Below are 22592 nucleotides of genomic sequence, written 5' to 3'. Positions count from 1 at the left end.
ACCACCCTTTGCAGTTTTTGCAACATGAATACAGAACAAATACTCAAGACCCTATCCTTTGATTTGGTAGTTGCTCACTGTATTTAGCAGTTCATCTGTAAAAGAAAGAAGTCTCATTTCATTGCACTCTAAATATTTTGCAGGTCACAACCCCAGATGATTTATTACTTGCATGGACACTAAAAAGTCTTCATAATCTTGATGCAAAGATCTGAAAACAATTGCCTTATGTCAAATGATTATGCTTTCAGTCACTTTCTAGGTTAGAGGAATCAGTTTGGCTGGGAATAGATCAGAGGCTCGACGATTTCACTTCTCTGGGTTTGAATTATCAAATGATTATGTAAGGCTTGAAATATCAAATAAGCAAAGCTCAACGTGCATTGAACCATCAGATCTTTTGCCAACACACTTGATACTCCCTTTATCCTTCAAACCCAAGTTCCACATCCCTAGTTCAGAGTATTAACGGAAAAAGACGCTATGGAAATTGCCATGTTGTATCTCTCTTTTTTAACGAACAAACGCATTAAGCTCACGTAAACTTCCATTATCACAGTTAATCTGCTAAACTAAAACAAGCACACTCAACATTTTTCTTCCCAGAATCCTATAGAAGCATCCAAGTATCTAACCGTCTGTACATCTGCAATACTGCATGAATATATGCCAAATTCGCAACAAACAAAAAGAATGGGACAAATTTACCAACTGCATGTTTATGAGAGAGGCTGTGCCTTGCAGAATGCAGCAACCAGGGCATATCACTGAGAACAAATACATCACAATCAAGGGAATCACTAAAAGGAACCAGGAATACAGGAGTGATGTCTATATGACGCATAGCGATCAATTGCAAATCAACAGGAAATTTGTCCTTTATATTCTCAGATCATTTAGTAGTATATACTATTATACTTGCCTGCAGTAAGAATTTTCTGCTGATACACTCAATAAAACAGTATCTGTGCAAACTGAAATCCAATGAACAGGGGTACTACATATAAAGGCATTCTAGAGGCAGTAGGCCATTCAAACCGAAGCAGCATTCCATTCCTTATTCCAGAAAAGACATACAGTCGGTCAACTGATACAAGCCTTACATCTTGAGGAATGCAGCCAAATAGCAGTTCCTAAGTATTGGTTAATTAGATTGCCCCAGAAGCAAGAACACGTAGGCCTTCACTAGGTGCAACAGACGAGATTTCCACCAAAGGCTTGTGTGTTCTGATATCAACTCCAAATGGAAGGGCAGAGACAGAACTCTCATCTACCAGACTGTTTGAAAAACTTGTAACTTTTTTTCTCATAACGATTCTGAGGAATGGAGATGCATGATAATTCATTTTGCAATCTCAAATGTTGCATCTCATATATCTCATAATGTTGCATCTCATATATCTCATAATGATGCACTGAATACATTCTTCCCACGAATGAATATATAGCATGGAGTAAATGAAGAATTAGGTTATGCCCAAAAGCACCCAAACTGATACTCATGTTTTTGGGAACCAGGATGTACGAACTGGAGAAGGCAATGGAACACCATCAGAATGCGCACCCTGGGTGGGCAGATAGAGCCTGACTGCACTTCTGTAAATCTGGACCAGCATTCCATCATTTACAACACCACATGCCAAAGCAGAAACATTAGGCTGGAAACAAGCCGAATCCTTCATCATTAGAGCTTAAGGCAACTGATAGTACCCTGTGGTTTCCTCAACAAACAATAGGACAAGAAATGAATGGTAAGTATCAGTCACCTTCATTTGTAATGTCCATGTACCAGTAATCCCATGATATCAGTCACCTTCATTCATAATGTCCATGTACCGGTAATCTGCAGTCCTTAGTATCTTACCATCTTTTCAATAGTGATACCGCTTCTAATGATCCTGACCCCTCAAGGAGCCACTCCACAACAAGCAAACATTTGATCATTTTCTCATCATGGTAATCCACAACTGACATATCCAAGACTGGGGGGCAATGGTTTAAATAGGACTTCAGTAATGAAGTGTTCCATTTTCCATATCTACTAGTGAAGCTAGAACCCTTCAACCCACAGAACTGCCTTGCATGCTAAACCTTTGTAAAGACACTCGGTGTCTTGAACCTTAAGCAAAAAAGATCATTCTTTGGTATTTAGCATTCCCTCGTTCTCAATACCATGAACACACAAACTTGTGAGTCACATTCATATTGTGTTAGTCACCATCTATACACATAGGATTGATCTATACACACAAACTTCTTTGATTTTTCGCATTCCCTGGGTTTCACATAAAATTCTCATTTCAGATACCCATATCTTTAAATCTCAAAGGACCAACCCCAACTACTCTTTCCAAGCTCACTACTATAGAAAGTTTGCATCTCTCTAGTAACAATTTCTCAAGTCAGATACTCTCATTTCTAAATAATCAATAAGCAACACTGGCACAATTGCTACAAAGTAACAATTAGTTTTATGGTGTAATTCCGCCATTTAATAAATCTCACGTCAAACCAATATATCCCGAAATAGGATGGCAACAATGTGAATTTGCATGATTGTAATACACCATTATCCCTGTAAATTCACTCTCTATTAAGCATAGACAAAACCGGCAAAATGATCATTCTATGTATCAGCAGAAATGATACTCATATTTTCTGGGAACCAAGATGTACAAACTGGAGAAGGCAATGGAACACCATCAGAACGCGCACCCTAGGTGGGCAGACAAAGCCTGACTGAACTTTTGTGAAACTGGACCAGCATTCCATCATTTACACACCACATGCCAAATTAAAAAAATCAGGCTAGAAAACAACTCAATCCGTCACATCAGTAAGCCGACTGATAGTACCCTGGTTTCCTTAACAAACGATAGGACCGGAAAAGAATGGAAAGTATCAGTCACTTTCATTCGTAATGTCCATGTACCAGTAATCCCTTGATATATATGAGCCGTTTTTAGTAGCACTTTTCTAAAGTGATACCACTTCTAATCCTTAATGACCCCTCCGGAGCCACTCCACAACAAGCAAACATTTGATCATGTTTGAAATGTTCCATTTTCCATTTCAAGACCATCCCATCCCCCATAAGTACTAGTGCAGCCAGAAACCCACAGAACTGCCTTGCATGGTAAACCTTTGTAAAGACACTCAGTTTCTTGACCTTAATGCCATCAGGATTGAAAATTTTCAATCATGAAATATGCTCTTGTATCAGCAGAAATTCATTCTTTGGTTTTTAGCATTCCCAGGTTCCCAACTCCAAGAACACACAAACTGGTAAGTCACATTCACATTCACATTCAATTGTGCCAATCAATAAGCAACATTGGCACAATTGTTACAAAGTAACAATCAGCTCTATGGCATAATTCCACCATTTAATAAATCTCATGTCAAGGCAACATTTCCGGAAATAGGATGGCAACAATGAGAGAAGAAAGAAAAATGGCATATGCCTCAGCAATGCTTGATTTCTGCCTTGACAGCACAAATACAATAACAAAAAATGGTTCTTTATCCTCAATAAAAGAGGGAGGAGCACCAATCTTTGAATTGAAATTTAACGCACATCTCTCCCTCAGATGACTAAAATTTGCATCATTGGGATACGCCATTATCCCTGTAAATTCAATCTCTCTATTAAGCATGGATAAAACCCAACGCAACATATAAACCCAAGGCAACGTATTATCCGAAGGCAACTTATAAATCGAAGGAACCCATTATCCATGTACACCATTATTACCTCAAATTGAGGGGATGTGGCAGAACCATCACAGGAAACCCACCATTGTTGGGATACAACATTATCCCTATAAATCCACTATCTCTCTATTAAGCATAGACAAAACTGAAGGAAACATAAGGCAACGTATAATCCGAAGGCAATGTTATACCGAGGGCAACTTATAAATCAAAGGCAACCTTTCTCATGTCAAATACTCTTATTTCTAAGTAATAAGCACCATTGGCACAATTGTTACAAAGTAACAATCAGCTCTATGTATAATTCCACCATTTGATAAATCTAATGTAGGAACATCAGGCTGGAAAACAACTGAATCCGTCACATGAGTATAGCTTAAGCCAACTGATAGTACCCTGGTTTCCTTAACAAACAATAGGACAAGAAAGAATTTTAAGTATTATTAGTCACCTTCATCTGTAATGACCATGTACCAGTAATACCCTGATATATATGAGTTGTGCTCAGTACCTTTTCTACAGTGATACCGCTTCTAATGATCCTTAATGACCCCTCCTCAGCCACTCCACAACAAGCAAAGAATTAATCATGTTTCCCTACATGGTAATCCACAACTGACATATCCAAAACTGGGGCAATGGTTTAAATAGGACATCTGTAATGAAGTGTTCTGTTTTCCATTTCAAGACTATCCCATCCACCATATCTACTCTTTCCAAGCTCACTGCCAAAGAAAGTTTGCTAACAACTTCTAAGTCAAATACTCTTATTTCTAAGTAATCAATAAGCAACATTGGCACAATTGTTACAAAGTAACAACCAGCTCTATGGTGTAATTCCACCATTTAATAGATCTCATGTCAAGGCAACATATCCTGAAATAGGATGGCAACAATGAGAGAAGAAAGGAATAAGGCATATCCCTCAGCAATGCTTGATTTCTGCCTTGACAACACAAATACAATAACAAAACATGGTTCTTTATCCTCAACAAAAGAGGGAGTACCAATCTTTGAATTGAATTTCATGCACGTCTCTCCCTCAGATGACTAAAATTTGCATCGTTGGGATACACCATTATCCCTGTAAATTCAATCTCTCTATTTAGCATAGACAAAACCGAAGGCAACGTATAATCTGAAGGCAACTTATAAATCGAGGGCAACCTATCATATGGGAAACCGTTATCCCTGTAAACCATTATTACCTCAAATTGAGGGGATGTGGCAGAACCATCATATGAAACCCACACCATTATCCCTGTAAATAGACAAAATCGAAGGCAACATATTAACCGAAGGCAACATATAAATCAAAGGCAACGCTTTAATCGAAGACAACGCTTTAATCGAAGACAACGCATTAATCGAAGACAACGCTTTAATCGAAGGGCCGAAGGCAACATATAAATCAAAGGCAACGCTTTAATCGAAGGCAACCTATCAAATGGTAAACCATGAACCCATTGTTACCTCAAATTGAGGGGCTGTGGCATAACCATGAATTGAAGCCCACCAGCAGCGAACAATACCAATCCATCTGAAATTGAATCAAGAAAAAACAGTATCAAAAACCCTAGATCAAAATCCAAAAGAATCAAGAGCCTTGTGAAATCCAATTCTATTCGAATTGATAAACACGATAACCACAAGTGAGAAGAAATAAACGAAAACAACACAAAAGAAAAGGGAAATTACCTTGCGGCGGTGAAGCCGGTGGTGGTTGGCCGGAGCGAACAGAGAGAGGAACAAGATTCAAAATTCAAAATTCAAAATTGAATGAGAGAGAGAAAGGAGCACGTATAACGGCTCAATTCTACCGCTGTATATATAGGCAGCGCTAGCTTTTTTTCTTTTCTGTTTTGTCTTTTCTTTTTTCATTTGCAGGCTTTGTTTTTGGGAAAATTAAAAGCTTTTTTTTCAACAAAAAAAAATGAAATCAGAAGCACTTGTTATATGTTGTGTGGGTGCTTAAATTATATAGTTGGATATAATAGGAATTATAGATTTATTGAAATAAAAATACAGAAATTGTAAAATGAGAGTAATAACACTTTGAGGATATATTATGGCTATTCTCATTGATTGTAAAATGTAGATTACAAGAGTTTATATAACAAGATAACTAGGGTGAATAGCTAAAAGACCAAATTACCATACTCTATATCGCTCCTATAATCTTAACAAGATACAATATTATGAAAATAAATAATGATATTAAGATGCAGATGTCAATCGAGTTTGTAAGATGGTTTTAATTGAAGCTAGTTAAGTACATACAATTTTTCGTACTATGTTATTGATTTTTTTTTTTCAATATAGATACGATGAGAGCAACAAAACCTATATATTTGTTTGATTTTCAGTGAATGAATGTGATTTTTAGGTTATATGTCATATAAACCTAAAAACTGAACGGATGAAATGTTAAAATGTGATCGAAAATTAAGTCTTTTAAACCATAAATCAAAAAATCATCATCAAATCCTCAACTAAAAGGTCCTCACTGTAAAGACTCTCTATGTCATATACGGGCAAAAGTAGATCAAACGTTTGAAAAAAAATGGTCTGGATACTCATAATATGAATAAAACTTGCTGGATTACCATAATCGGGTAATTGGGTTTAAATATGTTGGGCCGCTGGCCCAAATTCAACACTAGAAAGTAGAAATGGGACGTTTTCAAGAGCGAGAGAGAGACCTCATTTCTAGTTTCCGAGAGAGCAGGAAGCTACTTAAAGGAATCAGGCACCCGTTTCTCTTTCTCTCTCTCTCACCCAATTTTGCCCAGAGAATCGAACTGTGTCTGATTTTAAGGTTCGGTTTCTAACTCTCTGACATATTGATTTTGGGAATTTTGTGAATTGGATGTGTTTGGTGTGTGATTAGATTTTATGATTAGGATTGCATGTAACTATCTGGGTTATTTTGATTTGATTGCTTTATGAGAAAACCTGCTACTATGAAGGTTACTAATTTAATTGGAAGATGTGGGAATTTGTTTTTTTTTTCAAGAAACAATGCATTGCCCACGTAGAACTTTGAGCCTTATTAGAATGGCAGTCATCGTGTAGAAAAGATTGAATGGCATTCCATAACAAAAGATTGAATCCAATACATTTTTCAGAGTCCAGAAACATCTTCAGTTTCTGAGTGTTATGAGATTTGGAATGTCTATGAAATTCATGAAAGGCGGAAATTAGAGATTCAATTTGGGGCTTGTGTAGCTATTGTATGGTCTGCAAAAGGGGTTCAGAGCCTTTGAGATATATGAGGCGTGTTAATTATTGACAATGTTCTACTTTGGCACTAAATGGGCAATCATCATGTAGAATTGGAGCGGAAGGGGTACCCAATTTTTATGTCAAGTTAGTTCTGCATACAAGAACAATATTAAATTGTGACGGCAGCTTTAGGATGAGAATTCTGTTATGGTCAGGTTGTTGATGATTGCAGCTAGTGTTTTCTGATTAGATTTTCTCATATTTGCTGAGAACTTTGTGTGCACATTTATTGTACCATTCTCGAGATGATCCATTAGAGCTTATTTTATACTCTAATAACTTTACGAACTAAATATAGTTGCATTTGTCAAAACTTAAGTTCTATCAGCTTTAGAAAATCAGAAAAATTAAAAGCTAAGAAGGAGATGCTTATCTTAAGCCAGTTAATGTTAATGGATCAGAATCTGTAAGCATATGCTCTTCAGGTTTGTTTGTTGCATAAAGCCTTGAGGGAATATGCTTCCATCTTTTAGTCAATCCTTGGGACATGGCCCTCTTTCTTCTTTTGGTAAATCCTTGAGAGAAACCAATGTGATGTTTTCACTACCGTGTAATTGCATTGTGATTTTCATTACATTTCACTTTTGGGTGTGTGGAATATACAACTCACTGATGTTCAATAGACTTGGTGGCCCAAATGAAAGTTTAATATCATCGGAAACTGCAGGTAGCATAAAATATGGCAATAAAACCAACAGTTGCCTTGAGAGCTATACTTGTGGGAGGAATAGCAGCATTTGCAAAAGTAGCCACTGCAATGAAGGCTGCAGGTGGTGCCAAGGTAGGTGTAGCCGCAGCTGCCATGTCGGCAGCAGCAAGTGCTGCTTTGTCATCAAAACAAGAATCAAAGGATGACTCCAAGCAGCCTTCAAAATGAGTTGATGTAGATGTAACCTGTAATTTCTGTAGCATAGTGTTGGCTTCCCCTCTGTGTTTGTTGGGACATGGGAGCAAATTTGCTACATTTGAGTTGTAAGCTTGAATACAAGACACAAGACCGATGTAATTTTGAATGTACGACAATGCTGAAACACTTGAAATAAAATAAGTGCCTTTTTTTTGTCTGAACTGTGAAAAAGTTATCCAATAGACCAAAGCTTACTTGATATTAGGGAACAGTACCGAAAACAAAAATTAATAGCCTGCCCATTTGTAAAAGCCAACAATTGGTATAACATCCTCCCTTCTAGTTACAGACCTATGCACTGTACCAATCTATACATCTTTCTTTCTTTTCTCTACAGGATATAATGCTTCATTGCTTGATTTGCGTATCCATCAACTCTGTATACAGGCATATGATGGAAGATATTTCTGATGGGCTAGCATTTCTCAATCAAGAACAGTCAAGTTCCACCCTTTTCAAGTCTTCAAGCAAAACTCAGATCATCTCATACGATAATTGCACTACAACTGATGCAGATTCGATTTACTAGGACCACAGGTGAAGTCTGGCTGATCCACCAAGTGTACCACAAGCTCAGGGTTTGGCGCTTGTAACTCAAATATAACCTGTGAAACATTACAAAAATAAGAAAAAGAAGAACACTCAAAAATAAGTGATCAAAAATCACTTTTGGGATTTCATACCACAATGTTTTCCCCATGCTTAAGGATAGGAGCAGGAACATAGAGGTTGCACTGTGGCCCCTTTAACTGCAAAATGCACCCATGTCTTAATATGTAGAGTGAAAGAATACGTGCATGTTCTAAATGTAATATATACTGGAGATATTGTACGGTGTAGAGAGAAGCACTAATTTACCGGCCAATATCTTCCTATATTGAAATTGTTAATGGTCACAATTCCTTTACCCCAACCACTCAATGACACGAATGTGTCTTTTATTTTGTCTTGTTTGCTGATAGAAAACTTTCCAGCATAGAATGCTGGTTCAATTCGAGCTTTTGCTGCAAAAGAAAATCAATATAATTATTTTTTTCTTCTTGTGATCAGGACGGTGACCTTAGTAATGTTGCAGCTTTGCATTACTGAAAGAAAACTGAAAGCATAGTTAGAAGCATACCAGACTTTGGTTTTAACTTTTTACGGGTTGACATTGTAATGAATCCAGATTCTGTAGCCTGAATTATGGGATTGACTTTGGGATTCTCGTTCAGGTTGGTTAGAGGCAACAAGTACATTTTCCATCCACGGAGAACTCTTCCATCTAGATAAACAGAAGATAGAATACCCTGCAATGAGTAAGAAAACCAGTCAAATATCACTGATCATGCTAGTATCTTGACAGAAATCATATTTTGACTTAGTCAACACACAGAATATGTCTTGCCTCAATTATGTTGTGCAGTTAAATAGCTACTTAACAACTTAAAAGATGATGGAATTTGACTACATCCATGATTCATTGCTCATTGTTTTGCAAAGTTAAAACTATCACTGAACATTATATCTAGTACACTGAACAAGAACAACTTAAAAAGACACCATATGCAATCAAAAGCAACTAGGACAAATTTGGATTACTAATTAAGAGTTGAGTGGGATTTACCAATTAACTTATGCTACATAAATTATAGAATTAAATTCAGTTTACCCCCGTGAGGTTTGGGAATAACTTCATGTTAATCCCTATACTTTCAATTTCATCAGTTTACCCCTCAAACTTTTGAATTTTCCTCAGGCATGACCAAATGTCCTATATTCTGTCCAAATCGGACGTTAACTACCGATAATTTTAACCTTAACTGTGAGGCCAGTATGTAGAATTTGGGCAAATCGGACCTTAACTGCTGATAATTAAAGGTCAATTCAAACGGAATATGAGAATTTGGGCACGGCAGACAGAAATTGAAGAGTTCAAGGGGTAAACTGATGAAAATAAAAGTGTAGGGACTAACATAAAGTCACCCCCAAACCACAAGGGGGTAAATTGAATTAAATTCTAAATTATACTATGAAATAGAGAATATAGTTTCTTATTGCATGCACTTTACCTTCATGTCAAAGATATATGGCCCATAATTTAAACGTCCCATATTTTCAACCTACAAGAACAGGAAATACCAAATTAAACAGGAAAAACAGGGCAAATTTGAGCATTTATAGACAGAAGAAAGAATGGAAAACATTTAAAGCTTATTCTATCGGACAGATGTACATCAATACTTCTGAATTATGAACTATATCTTGTGAAGATTCCTAATTTAATTTTCCTGACAAGAAATAGAAGTAAAAGCAAAGGAAGGGATGAATAGAGAGGATTGGGGTTACCAACACATATAAGCTGATTTTGGAGGGACATTTAGTATTAGGAAGTGTCACTGGTTGATTCACCCATCTTTCAAATGTGCCAACGTATGTTGGCTTTCCATGACCATCTTGAGAAGGACATGATATAAAAACTTGAGCTCTGTCATGCACCTGAAACATGAAGTAAATGTTTCAATCCTTTGTAGACTAATAAAACAATGTGTGATATATTTCACACACTGAACAAAAAATATTTCGATGTGAGGAACAAACGACAATTTTAAGTTTTTTATGTCAGTCAGAAACGATAAAACAAATTTCAAGCAGTGGTATATAGGAAATTATCTCAGACACAATAAATCTAATTGTAAAAATTACCGGCTTAGCAGTAAAATATGCGAAGGCTGCAGTACCTTTGGTATGGATATAATGTTTCCACCATCATACTCCGTTGCATTATATTCACTTACGTATAACAAAAATCCAGACATCTGAAGGCAAAAAGAACTGATAAATAGATTATACATTGGAACGTAATGTGGGAAAATATTCAGATCAATTTTTGCATGCTACAAGTACATAATCTTACACACCTGGCCTACCGACTCCATTGTTATTGGGATTTCAGACTCAACCACATCAAAATCATGTATCATATCAAACAAATTCCCGGTTTTTGATACGTGAATAGATCCATATCCTTTCTTTTCAATATCAGATGGAACTGGAGGTAGAGATTCTGAACTATATTGCTCTATAGCCTTCCTAAGTGCTGAAAGAAACAGCATTTTTGATAAACCTTATTATAGACTTATAGTACAATGAAAAAAGATAATATTGATCCACATGAGAGAACATACTTAAAAACATACCTTTAAATTTTACATTGCTCACATCCCCAGATTCCCTAATTGGCGCATCCTGGGAAACAAGTGTTAGCAGTTTTGAATTTATAGTTTATAGCATAAATTAAGAGCCAGAGTTACTACAAAAAAGATCATTTGTTCTCACATAATCATAGGAAGTGAGATCAGCCTTGTAATCAGACTCATCTGAACCAGTGTTTGCTCCATTATAGAATCCAAAGTTTGTTCCCCCATGTGCCATCTGGAGATATGAAATTTAAGGTTAAGACTTAGCATATATCTTTACTTGGTAGCACCACTAGTATGAATATTAGCACGTACATACAACACTGCTGAACCATTTCTTTCCAAAATTCTTTTTAAGGAAGCTGCTGTAAAATCAGCGTCAGTTTGTGCATTCTTCTCCCCCCAGTGTGTAAGCCAACCTGTGTAAAACTCCCTGAAGCAAAGCAATATTAGCATTTTGACTACCCAAAAATGAAATCAATGATGACTTACTAGAAACTTACGAAGAAAGTGGTGGTGATTTCCCTGGGGAATTAAACTCTTTTTGCAACTCAAATATTGGCCAAGGATTATCACCAGTGGTGAAATCAACAGCTGCAAATCACAAAATAAGGATCAGAGGTTATAAGAAGAGAATGATGCTCTCATAAGAGTGGCTATATTACGTCATGAGCCAATACTACGTGGACAGATAAAATTCTGTTAAGCCACGTTTAGCATACTTTATTGAAGACATGGTATTGAGGAAAGTAATTCATGATTACAAGTTTAAACAGTATAAGAATGTCTGAAGTGAACTTTACCAGAAAAGACAGCATCTCCACGAATTGTTCCTTTGTCTAGAGTTTCCCTAGAACCTCCATCTGTAGTATACCTTAAAAAATGAAAATGGAACGTGAAAATTGTAATACGTAAAATGTCCATCAGCTCAAAGCAATTAGAACACCAATTTTTGATACATTAATTGGAGTGAATAACTCGGTCTTGTTTCAAGGTAACACCTGGGCCACCATGAATGACTCGTGACTGTTCTCTGTCACTATTATCAAATACACAATACCATTGGCTAAGTGACACAAGGCTGGATGACTTACAAAATTACTTCTTCCCCAAGGTGCTTTCTAGCCAATGAGACCAAGTGATGAAGATAAGCTTTGTCACTTCCATATGAACCATATTCATTTTCAATCTGCAAGATCCTGATTACTGTGATTTACCACCAATACAATCTCAAAGTAAGAGAATCAAGCATCTTGAACAATTCGTTGGACAATGGTGAACAATAAATTAAGAATTCTAAGATGATATGTAAGGACACACTGTTAATCAAATGGAAAAGTGAAACTTTTTGGAAGTGTCACAACATGTTTTCTGGTACATGTTAGGAATCAACCATGGAACTCGAAGTACACAGTACAAAAGAAATGCCATGAACAAATATTTTTCGAATCCGTTTTAAATTTTTATAATGCGGAGTCCCCTATGTCTTTCAAGGAAGTACACTTACACATCAATATTTCACAAATAGTTTCAGAGGTAAATATGTTCCTGATAGTAATTCATTCTCTGTAAAATGTCCATCAATTCCTAGACTCCCTCACTGATACAGATCACAAATATATTTTTGGTATGAAGTTGCATTGTAATTTCTCTTGCATCCAAAAATGACAAATATTACTTTAGAATTATAATTGAAGTTACTTTGCAAACATTGTATTGAACTCGGATGCATTGTAGAGAGTTTTCCATAATTAAGTTGAATACCAACACTTCAAGAGCCCTCATCCAGTTTTTGCAACTTGGACACTTGATCCTAGCATTTTGTTCATGATTTGTCAAATCTTTTAAGCATCACGGGAATATGTCAAGTGAAAATTTTAATCCCCACTTACCTGAACCATTATGATTGGACCACCATTTCCATAGAGAAGAGGAGCTATCTTTGGAAGTAAGCTTCCCCACCATCTTTCAACCTTCAAGAGTTCACAATTTAGCAATATCAAAATATTGCAAACAAACAAATAGGTTGGTAGTCGAGGACCATATCCTACTTGTATGTCAAAATCATATCACCATAATCCAATATATTATACTCTCTTAACCAAAATGTTCATTTGCAGAACTAGTATATTGTGCATTCTATATCTACAAAGAAGACAATGCATAAGGAATACATACCAATTGAAGGAAAGCTGGGTCAGATGATCTTAGTGTGAGAGCAGGCTTGATGGCAAGTAACCAAGCAGGGAAACCACCCAAATCCCACTCTACAATATAAGCAGATACAATAAAAGTTATTATGACCATTTTATAACAACATCACAGCCTCCACTACTACGTGGAAACTGAAGGTTATATCTCCCACACATTTAAGACAAAAGATACATAGTGTAGGGGAAAAGGAAATAGAGAAGGTTCTCATCTGTATAGTTAACAGAAATGAATGCATAAATTCCAGAAATCTGATCGTCACTACTGACCTCCACATATATATGGTCCGGGTCGAAGCATAACAGCAAACCCAAGCTTCTGGCAGAGTTTGAGAAACGATACTATATCTGCAATACCCTCAAAATTCAAAGTACCAGCTCTTGGTTCATGCAGGTTCCAGGGAACATAAGTCTGAATAGTATTTAATCCCAACGCCTTTGCTCTCAACAGCCTATCTTCCCAGTACTGCCACATAACCACATCAATACATTCAAGACTTTACTAAAGAGGACGGTCTTTCTTTTCAACAAACGCATGAAACTGTATTTTATAATGGAACAACTTTGAAGTTCCTCAGCATGCTCTTTCAACTTGATGAATTCAGCTGATGTTGTATATATTTAACAGTGTAAAAACTCAGTCAGACCAATGAAGGAAGAATACCTCAGGAAGAATCCGAAAATAATGCAAGTCACCCCCAATGATCTGGAAAGGCTGACCATCTTTCCAGAACCTGTCTTCTGAAATTTCAAACTTTCTGACAATATCTGGATTCTGAAAATCGACCAAACAAACTCCTCAATCCACTAGATGAAGTACTCACACACACACACTTTTTTTTTTAACTATAATTGAGTACAATTGATGGAAATTTCCAACTTGATCATCAATAGTAACCATGTAATTCTCATCAGCCCTCAATTGGGTAGCTGAAACTCTGAAACATAGCTCAAAAAGTGAAATTCACTCTCAAAATTCATCCCATAAACTATCATCTATCTCCTATCAACATTCCCAACCAAATTCAATGTCATTCACCATACAATGGGGTCAGAGATCAAAATCCAGAAATCAAACACCAAATGAACCCAGATAACGATCAAAGCTTAATGCTTTGCTTCTGTAAATGAATTGAAACAAAACCAAACTGACCCACAATCAAAACCCAGAACTTCATTTGTACTCAATTTCCATTTGCAATGAATTTCACAACTGCCATAAAAATAAAATTAAAAAAATTAAAAAAAGTAAAAGAAGACTTACACTTTTGGTAGTTGGATGGTGCTGTTGGTCATTTTGAGATTGGGAAAGAGAAGGCAGAAGAGCAAAGACAGGGACAAAGACCCCGAAGGTTACGAGGGAGAGGAGCAGGAACAAGAACAAGGTGAGTCTTGTGGTTCTCTTCCTCGCCATTGTTGACCAGTTGGAGGTGGACAACAACACTGAAGAACTATTATGGTGATCGACAAGGCTCTTATTATACTTCATTGCTTGAGTTGCAAAACTGTTTTACCAAATAACGGTCAGGTGTCAAAATGTACCAAATGGGTCTCTACTGTTGTGGTAATAACTTGAAACAGAAAACTAAATCATTAACCCTATCAAACAGAATCCTTAAATTATTATTCTGGTCTCAGTCCTTCTTTGATTAATGAATAGGGTAAACAGAGAGGCTGCCTCTCCTATCCTAGATCATTCAACTCAAAGCCTAACCTCATGTGGCAAAATGGATCATCCAAAGTAAGAGATTGGCAAAATGGATCATCCAAACTCAAAGACTAATTGTGAATTAAGTCCACAACGTTTTTGGTTTGAAGTTTAATTGAACCCTTTGTAGGAGCTACAATTAATTTCCTCCTAGAAATTTTTAGCCGAATGAACTTGGGTAGGTCCAAAAGCATAGCAACAGCCCAATCTAAGGGGATGTCTTGTCCTTGCAAATTTGTTACACAGTTGAGGAGACCAGCTTGTGTTCTACTTGCAGGTTTTGTTTTCATTTGCCAGAAAATGATGATTTAATTTCTTCTAATATTTTTTTTTCGTACAGATATGTTCTTCTCGTTTGGGTTTATAGGGTACATATGATATGTTTTGCTCATTTTATATCACTTAATTAACGACCCTCAATTATTAATTCCTAATTCCAGATACATACATCACTCACAAGCTGATGAGATTAATACATGCATGTATACATCTATATATGCACTGCCAGCACTGGCTCTTTCAAGGAATATTGAAATTAGTACTATTGATTAATTATTTGTTAAAGATGCACAATACAGAGGGGAACATAAACTCTTATTCAGAGAACACAGAGATGAAACTATAGCTGGTCTATGTTAGTAATGGGACATTCACAAGGATTAAAGATTCTAAACAGCTTTTTTTGTTGTGGTAAGTTGAACAAGCTTGAAAAGAACTAGCTAGGTATTTGTATATTGTAATTCATTTCTCTGGACAATGTTCTGATAAAGTTTGGCATAGTGCATATATGACTACTGTCTACTGACCTAATTGAAAATTTGTCTAATTAAGAAAATGCAAAGAGGAAAAGCAATCCATTAGCTATCTAATATTTATCGTAAAAGTGTTTGTAATTTTCTTTTATCAGCATTTTGATAGTGATATTTGAACTGTATTTAAAACTGACCTATAGATACCGGCTGCTACCTATATTTCAATCTCAATTCTGCTGTCTTTAATGGTTAATTAGAAGGCAAAGAGGAATATATTGTCATTATCAAGTATGCTGTAATTCACATCGATCAACTTCAGCCATAATGAACCCAGCAAATTATGATTCTTTATGAAGAAGTAGCTATCTTGCTATCTTTAATTTTGAGAAAGAGATGAAGAGCTAGACATATATCACCATGCCAATTCAAGCTAGCTCTCTCCTACATCTCCATCACCATGTGCAGTCTGCCTGCAATGAGAGTGAAATGAGAGAAAGCGAGCTTAGAGACAGAAAAGAAAAGCAAACATGCATATACAGAAGGGAGAAGATAACCTAGAGAGATGATGATGATGATGATGGCAAGTCAAAGAGAAAAGGTTGCATTATTAACACAAAGGGAGGCAAACCATCTTGACAAAGACAAGTCAACTGTGTTTTTTGATCAGTCATACCAATGCCATTGATCCCCATTCCCCACCATGAAAATTTGCCCTTCATTCTTTTATTCTGGGGCATCTGCTCATTTGCCTTGGTTTCTCTGCAGCTTTTTCACAGACCCCATCATTTCTTATTCTTGTGTTTTTGAACAGCGCTCAATACAAAAAAGTAAGCACCCAGAAAACCCAAAGCATCAATTTGGCCATCCATGGAGACATGGAGTACTATAGCTGGGCATGCCTTCTCTATCTCTCAGTGCTTTTACCTATCCTGTGAATGTGAATCTGAAATATCTGTACCTGAATGTGAAATGACAGACACGCTCTCAAGCTACTCGCTTCCTACACACTTCTCTCTTTTTCTCAGGCAAACAAGAAAATGGCAATGCTGGCTTGGGTGACAATTCAGAAAGGTCTCTGTGTTCTTTCTATAACAATATAACACACGAAAGATCATGGAGGATTTCAGAGAGGAATCTTTTGTTAGAAATAAAAAACCAAAGTGGCCCTCCAAGACCAATCTCAACTCTCTCAAAGTAATATATAAAGCCAGCCAGCTAGCTCAGACATGCATATCTCTATGCATATTGACCTAACATTATTATCAAGTTTATAAAGATGAGAATCTCGAGCTCTTTTTAGCTTCAACCTCGATCAGCTGGTTTTCATATATAAGCCCCTTTATCTGATGATCATAGGCTAATCATGTTTATTTTTTTCTGACTCAAAATTTGCATATTGTGATAATGTAAACCTTTGAGGCCACGCACGTGTACAAACAGAGGCATATATATAGAGCATTTTGATGCATATATGCCAGTGTATATCACTTTACATTACTGACCTAATTCAACATTTGAGGCTTGAAGTTGCAGAAGCACTAACCTAGCTATCATGCACCTTATAATCTTATACATATATACAAATTAAAATGTGAAAAGAGCTCTTCGAAATATCTTAATCAATTGAATATAAAGGAACAAACGTATATGGAGCCCCATGCCATATGATTTCAATGATTGATCATTTCTAATTATCGAAGCGTAGTTGCTTCAACTGTAATTTTCTTTTCTAACAGTGAATGAGAGGATTCGAATTCAAATTTAACTTCCTTAAACTATTACTCGATCTAGAGTTCTAGACTTTCATTTAAAGATCATTTTTGCAAGTATAATTATCAAATCAAGAGTGTGATCATATTCTTGTAATTCTAAGCCGATCTATCAAATTGTTGAAAAGATTGTATGACCAATGAACATAAGCGATTGTAAATACCTTCAAACATTTTGATATGCACATTCTAAGTGATCGAAATGATTCATTTCTCAAGTTCCTATATATCGCTCTTCTACCTCACATTTGCCAGGTTTGATTAAAATAAAGAAGTTCCTATATATCAAAGGCAAAATCGAAATAGTCCTCTCACGGTAACATGCATGTAATGACGATGATGATCATATATAGTACGTTAAACTTCTAATTTTCCAATATTAATTTGTAAGCTTATAATTATTAAACCGTCTTGATTATTGTATTTACATAAACAAAAGCTATTGTCCAAATATTTTCAAAAATTCAGAAGGTTACCTGATGCAGGCACATAACTAGCTTCATTAGATAACTCGACTGATCATATATTCTTTAGTGCAATATCCATGACAACTTAACAGTAGCGCTGATAAATAAGTTCTTGTTAAATTATTTACTAGCAAACAGTTGCTGTCAATGTAATGTAGAATATACGCTAGCAAAACCAATGACAGTAACATCAGGTTACACTTATTCCTTACCAGGTCGGCAGGTCACATCAAATAATCTCATTTTCTTTTCCACTTTTCAATGGGAAAATATTCTCCTCAATACAATATATATATATATATATATATATATATGAGAACCATTTAATTGACCCTCTCTGCTGAACTTGTGTAGCATTCTCTCTTCATCAAGTGGAAAATTAAAAACCCAAATCTACCTCAACTTGCCTAATTTTCTATTCCACACCACATTTGTGAAAACCAAACTCGACCATTTCGATCATTGTAGCATCGAAACCAATATGGTGCTGGTGTTTGATTGATCTCTTCCCTATTTTTCGTGTTTTACATTTGTTTAGAAGACAATGTAATTTTCATATATACCTCACTCCATTTTAGTGTAGTGAGATTTATACTCATTGACGGCGTGCATCTACAGTGTTAGTTATTTAGATAACCAACATGTCACGATTGACGACCATTAGTTTTTCTTATTTTCATATTTAACATTATTACCACACGTAATTAAAATACTTATTCACAAACATATAGATATTTGAAGATAAGACGCGTTATTTGCTCGAAAAAATTATACCACTACCAATCAAATGATCTATACATTTCAACCAAACTTCTTTTGAGCCGAATATATAGTACAAGAATTGATCGGTGCCCACAGACAAACTTTGTCTTCCACACACACAACACAAGAATGCATAATAAGTTACTTATTCATGGGAGCAAAAGGAAAGGGTACTAAAGCTAAAACCTTTCACTACTGTTAGGTACTAACTTATACAAAAGAACATAAGCTGATCTAGCTTCCTCGGGATTGAATCCCACTAGCAATGCACCCAGATTAGGTATCAAACAGCATCTCTCTTTTGTTTTCACAATGTGCTCTTGTGCAGCAGCAGCAGCTAACTATGCTCACACCACACACCCACCTTGGCCTAGCCTGCACATACATTGAGAATCCAATGCTTTAGTTTTTCCATTCTCCCATTATCCCATATATATAATCCGCATATTTCGGATATTCAAAGTTCCCTGCCTACATACTTTAGAATCAGAAATTACTGAGTTTTTATATTTTTATATTTTTTTTATTGATACTGCTCTGGGTTTATTCACAGCAATTATTTAACTGGGATAATTAGTATGACATCCAAGGATTAAGACAGACTAAACCTACTTTGCAATTTTTAAGTGGCCTACACATAGGACGAAACGGGATTTTGGGGTTAGTGGAATTCTAGATTAGTGGGAGGATTGAGAAACACTAACTAATTAATTAGTGTAACTAATCACATATATAACTAAGATACCATATTGCATGTTAATCTTACCAACCAAATTACGCATTGGTGTATAGCAAAAAGACAGTGACAAAGTTTCTTATAAACTAAAGCCAACAAAACATGGATATCAACGTATGTAATAACTATTAAGAAACCCTTGAAACCCTTTCTTCTTTGTATGACCTTTTCGTTCATATTAATTAACACGTACTTGCATTTCCATGAATCTTAACCTTCCCATGATTTTCATTGATGCATAGAATCCATAGATGCGAATATGTAATATGAGGAATAATATATACCTTCATAAATTGAAAATAAAGCCTTAAAGAGAAACTACAACTATTAGTAAACAATGCATGCACATCGTTCAAGTTCTCAAAATGTCGTCGTTTAATTCCATTTAAGTTCCATGGATGATGTTCCCTTTGGGAAGATTGACATAAAAGATCAAAATATATGTAGCTACTCTCCTCAAAATCATATTGTTTGAGAATCCAAAATCAAGAAAAGGATATATTCAACTTTCTTCTGTCTTTCTCATCTATGTGGGGATGGAGCTAGCTATATCCAGGCCAGGCCAGGCTAACCCTGCCAATTAGGTTTCTGTGGTACTTGATTAATCTGCGAGGAGTCACGGGTCGAGCTACTATTGTTGTTGCTTACGCAGCTTCCCAGACCAGCTATATTAAGCATCATGTCACTGTGCGACATTGCTTTCAGCCCCAAGAAATCTCTGGTCAAGCCTTCACCACCACCTTGACCACCGTTTTCATCAGCTCCGCCACTCCTACTCCCGTCTTTGATCTTCGAAATACCCAACATGCCACCGAAAGCGTCCTCAAACGAGGTCCCTTCAAACCCAGTACCCGAAGACAGAGAGTTCATCATGTCATGCAAAAGAGAGCTAGCTGCTTGCTGCTGATGCTGCTGTTGTTGTTGATGAACACTACCTCCTCCTGCTCCTCCTGCTCCGCCGTTGGTGGTAGAAGACACGTGACCTCCGAAGTCAGACACGTGACCACCTTGGTGGGACCGGGTCATGATGCCTGCTGGCACCGAGAGCGAGCCTGAGGTGCTGCTGCTGCTGCTCATGGTCGCTCCCATCTGAGCTGCCTTCTGCAGCAATGCAGTAGCTGACATGTGAGGTGGGGATGATAACGCTGCAGCGGCAGCAGGCACCTGGAATTGAGGGAGAGTGGGGCCCAAGCTAGGGTTAGGGTTTGGACCCAACTCCAGGTTCTGCTGGAAATCATGATGATGATCCTGATTTCCAGAGAAGATAGAGGGAGCAGTGGGAGGTGGGCCTGAAGCAAGCCAAGGTGGTAAGAGACTGGAGGTGGAACTGAAGCTACCAATTTGCTGATCATGATCATTGTTGTGCTCCTTCTTCATGAATGCACTGTATGCATGGAGGTCATGGCCATGGGGGTTGAAATTGAGATGGGGTCCACCGCCTCCCCCCATGAGGTTTATCTGAGACTGATGAGAAGGAGGTGGAGGAGAAGAGAGGGTTTGAAGTGGTGTTGGGTTTGTGGCTCTTGCACTCTCTTCTGCTAAAGCATCACAGAAAGCTCTGTGGGTGATGAAACTGTCCCTCCTGTATAAGAAAAATGAAAATCCCCAAAAATTAAAGAGGACAAAACACAAGCAAACAAGGCCATTAATATGCCATATACAAAACTACAAACTGCTTTTTACAGTAGCAGATAGCAGAAGCAGTATTGACTTTCACACCCTCTCTTTTGTTCATGATCTCTTTCTGTAACCACAAACCCATCAATCTCTCTCACTCCAATGTACCAAATCAAGAATAATCAATCTGGGATTTCAAAGTTAATTAATTGATTTAAGGTTTTTGGTGATTAATTAGTTTTTGTTACCTCGAGAAGAGAGTTCCACAGTCACATCTGTACTCTCTGGTGCCACAGGTCTTTGAATGAGCTTTCCAATCTGATTGAACCGCATACTTCTTTGAGCACTTATCACATTTCCACTTCTTCTCACCGTGCTTTCTGAAAAAGTGCTTCTTGATCCCAGTCAAGTCCCCCAGAGCTCTTGAAGGGTCATGGTGCACACAGCTGGCTTCAGGGCACACATATACTTTCTTCTTCACCTCTTTGCTTGTTCTCTGCTTTAGCTTCCACGGCAAATTGTGCCCTCTTCTGTGGAGCTGGAGATTTTGATCCCTTTGAAACCCTTTGTTGCAGATCTCACATATGAATCTGTTTGTTGCCATGAGGGTCTTGGGAGACAGAGCTATCACTTCTGCATCTGGGTCTGATTCAAAACCCAAAAAGAGTAGAGCCCAGATGAGTAAACACATAATTATGCAAAAAGTTTACACCTTTTGGTAACTCTGAACTGTAACAATTTAATTACCAACCTGGGTTTCCTGGCTGGTTTCTCTTCCTTTTCACACCTTGACTATTAGCTTGAGGCGGCGGAGGAGGAAAATACTGCTGAGAAAAATTACTGGTGCCGATTTCAGTTGATCTGTTTCCAGAAGAGACACTAGCTTGGTCACCAGAAGCTGAAGTTAAATTAGACATGTTCTCGTCCACTTGTTGTTGCTGTTGAAATTGCAAAGCTTTCATCTTTTTCTTGTTGAATTGCTAAGCTTCAACCGCCATGGCTCATATGGATCTTGACAGAGTTGTCTGAGTGAGAAAAAGAAGAGTGCTTTAGGATCTGAGCTAGTAAGAAGACAAAGCCAAACCAAAACAAAATCTAAAACTGAGGGCAGCAATTGATGTCTGTCAAGCTTATATGTATATGTACTCACCCACTATAAACACATCTTGATTGTTTCTTCTCTGATTTGTTTGGCTCCAACCCAAGAGACAATTTTGGTATTTTGAGAGTTTTGCTCTCAAAAGAAACAACAGAGAGAGAAGTGAAGCTGAGAAGTGAAGCAGATCCCTCTAACTAAACTAAGCTATAGCTACTTTACTTTTCTTCTCTTCTCCTCATGGCTTGAGAGCCATGTGTTTGATAATATTACCAAGAAGATCCAAACTATGGCCACACAATCATGAACAAAAGATAAAGACTTTGGCTGTTCAAAACTGAGAGAGAGAGAGAGAGAGAGAGAGAGAGAGAGAGAGAGAGAGAGAGAGTA

At 37.0% G+C, this 22592-nt stretch overlaps 3 protein-coding genes and 1 pseudogene across 4 annotated transcripts in view; 2 read left to right on the top strand and 2 right to left on the bottom strand.

Annotated features, from left to right (window-relative positions):
- LOC101295621 overlaps nucleotides 1-22592 on the top strand; it is an 880650-nt pseudogene that overhangs the window by 200085 nt on the left and 657973 nt on the right. The window lies entirely within an intron of this gene.
- LOC101295327 lies at nucleotides 6408-8073 on the top strand. Its single transcript, XM_004297551.1, has 2 exons — nucleotides 6408-6532; nucleotides 7667-8073. Exon 2 carries the CDS (start codon nucleotides 7679-7681, stop codon nucleotides 7874-7876), a length of 198 nt encoding a protein of 65 aa, XP_004297599.1. The 5' UTR covers nucleotides 6408-6532; nucleotides 7667-7678; the 3' UTR covers nucleotides 7877-8073.
- On the bottom strand, nucleotides 8036-14709 carry LOC101299375 (beta-galactosidase 17-like). The gene is made up of 19 exons (XM_004297484.1): nucleotides 14562-14709; nucleotides 13960-14063; nucleotides 13566-13761; nucleotides 13264-13352; nucleotides 12978-13058; nucleotides 12180-12274; nucleotides 11889-11959; nucleotides 11589-11679; nucleotides 11401-11518; nucleotides 11225-11320; nucleotides 11086-11134; nucleotides 10807-10985; nucleotides 10627-10704; nucleotides 10235-10384; nucleotides 9958-10008; nucleotides 9027-9195; nucleotides 8765-8910; nucleotides 8590-8655; nucleotides 8036-8511 (listed from the first exon to the last, which is right to left on the bottom strand). Exons 1-19 carry the CDS (start codon nucleotides 14707-14709, stop codon nucleotides 8407-8409), a joined length of 2082 nt encoding a protein of 693 aa, XP_004297532.1. The 3' UTR covers nucleotides 8036-8406.
- Nucleotides 19724-22584, bottom strand: LOC101308668 (zinc finger protein NUTCRACKER-like). Its single transcript, XM_004297515.1, has 4 exons — nucleotides 22257-22584; nucleotides 21858-22131; nucleotides 21355-21751; nucleotides 19724-21071 (listed from the first exon to the last, which is right to left on the bottom strand). The coding sequence occupies exons 2-4, from the start codon at nucleotides 22066-22068 to the stop codon at nucleotides 20057-20059; spliced, it is 1623 nt and encodes a 540-aa protein (XP_004297563.1). The 5' UTR covers nucleotides 22069-22131; nucleotides 22257-22584; the 3' UTR covers nucleotides 19724-20056.

The sequence above is a fragment of the Fragaria vesca genome, linkage group LG4, assembly GCF_000184155.1.
Source record: "Fragaria vesca subsp. vesca linkage group LG4, FraVesHawaii_1.0, whole genome shotgun sequence".
NCBI classification, from domain to species: domain Eukaryota; kingdom Viridiplantae; phylum Streptophyta; class Magnoliopsida; order Rosales; family Rosaceae; genus Fragaria; species Fragaria vesca.
This window is presented reverse-complemented; position numbering and strand designations above follow the sequence as displayed.

Bases quoted from the DNA above. Each gene is read 5' to 3' on its own strand.
- LOC101295327 (XM_004297551.1), top strand. From the start codon at position 7,679: ATGGCAATAAAACCAACAGTTGCCTTGAGAGCTATACTTGTGGGAGGA.
- LOC101299375 (XM_004297484.1), bottom strand. From the start codon at position 14,709: ATGGCGAGGAAGAGAACCACAAGACTCACCTTGTTCTTGTTCCTGCTC. The intron at 13,059-13,263 runs GTATGTATTCCT...GAACTCTTGAAG, and splicing joins ACCCAGCTTTCCTTCAATTG to GTTGAAAGATGGTGGGGAAG. The intron at 11,321-11,400 runs GTACGTGCTAAT...TCATATCTCCAG, and splicing joins ATGGTTCAGCAGTGTTGTAT to ATGGCACATGGGGGAACAAA.
- LOC101308668 (XM_004297515.1), bottom strand. From the start codon at position 22,068: ATGAAAGCTTTGCAATTTCAACAGCAACAACAAGTGGACGAGAACATG. The intron at 21,752-21,857 runs GTTGGTAATTAA...GTTTTGAATCAG, and splicing joins AAACCAGCCAGGAAACCCAG to ACCCAGATGCAGAAGTGATA. The intron at 21,072-21,354 runs GTAACAAAAACT...TTTCTTATACAG, and splicing joins TGTGGAACTCTCTTCTCGAG to GAGGGACAGTTTCATCACCC.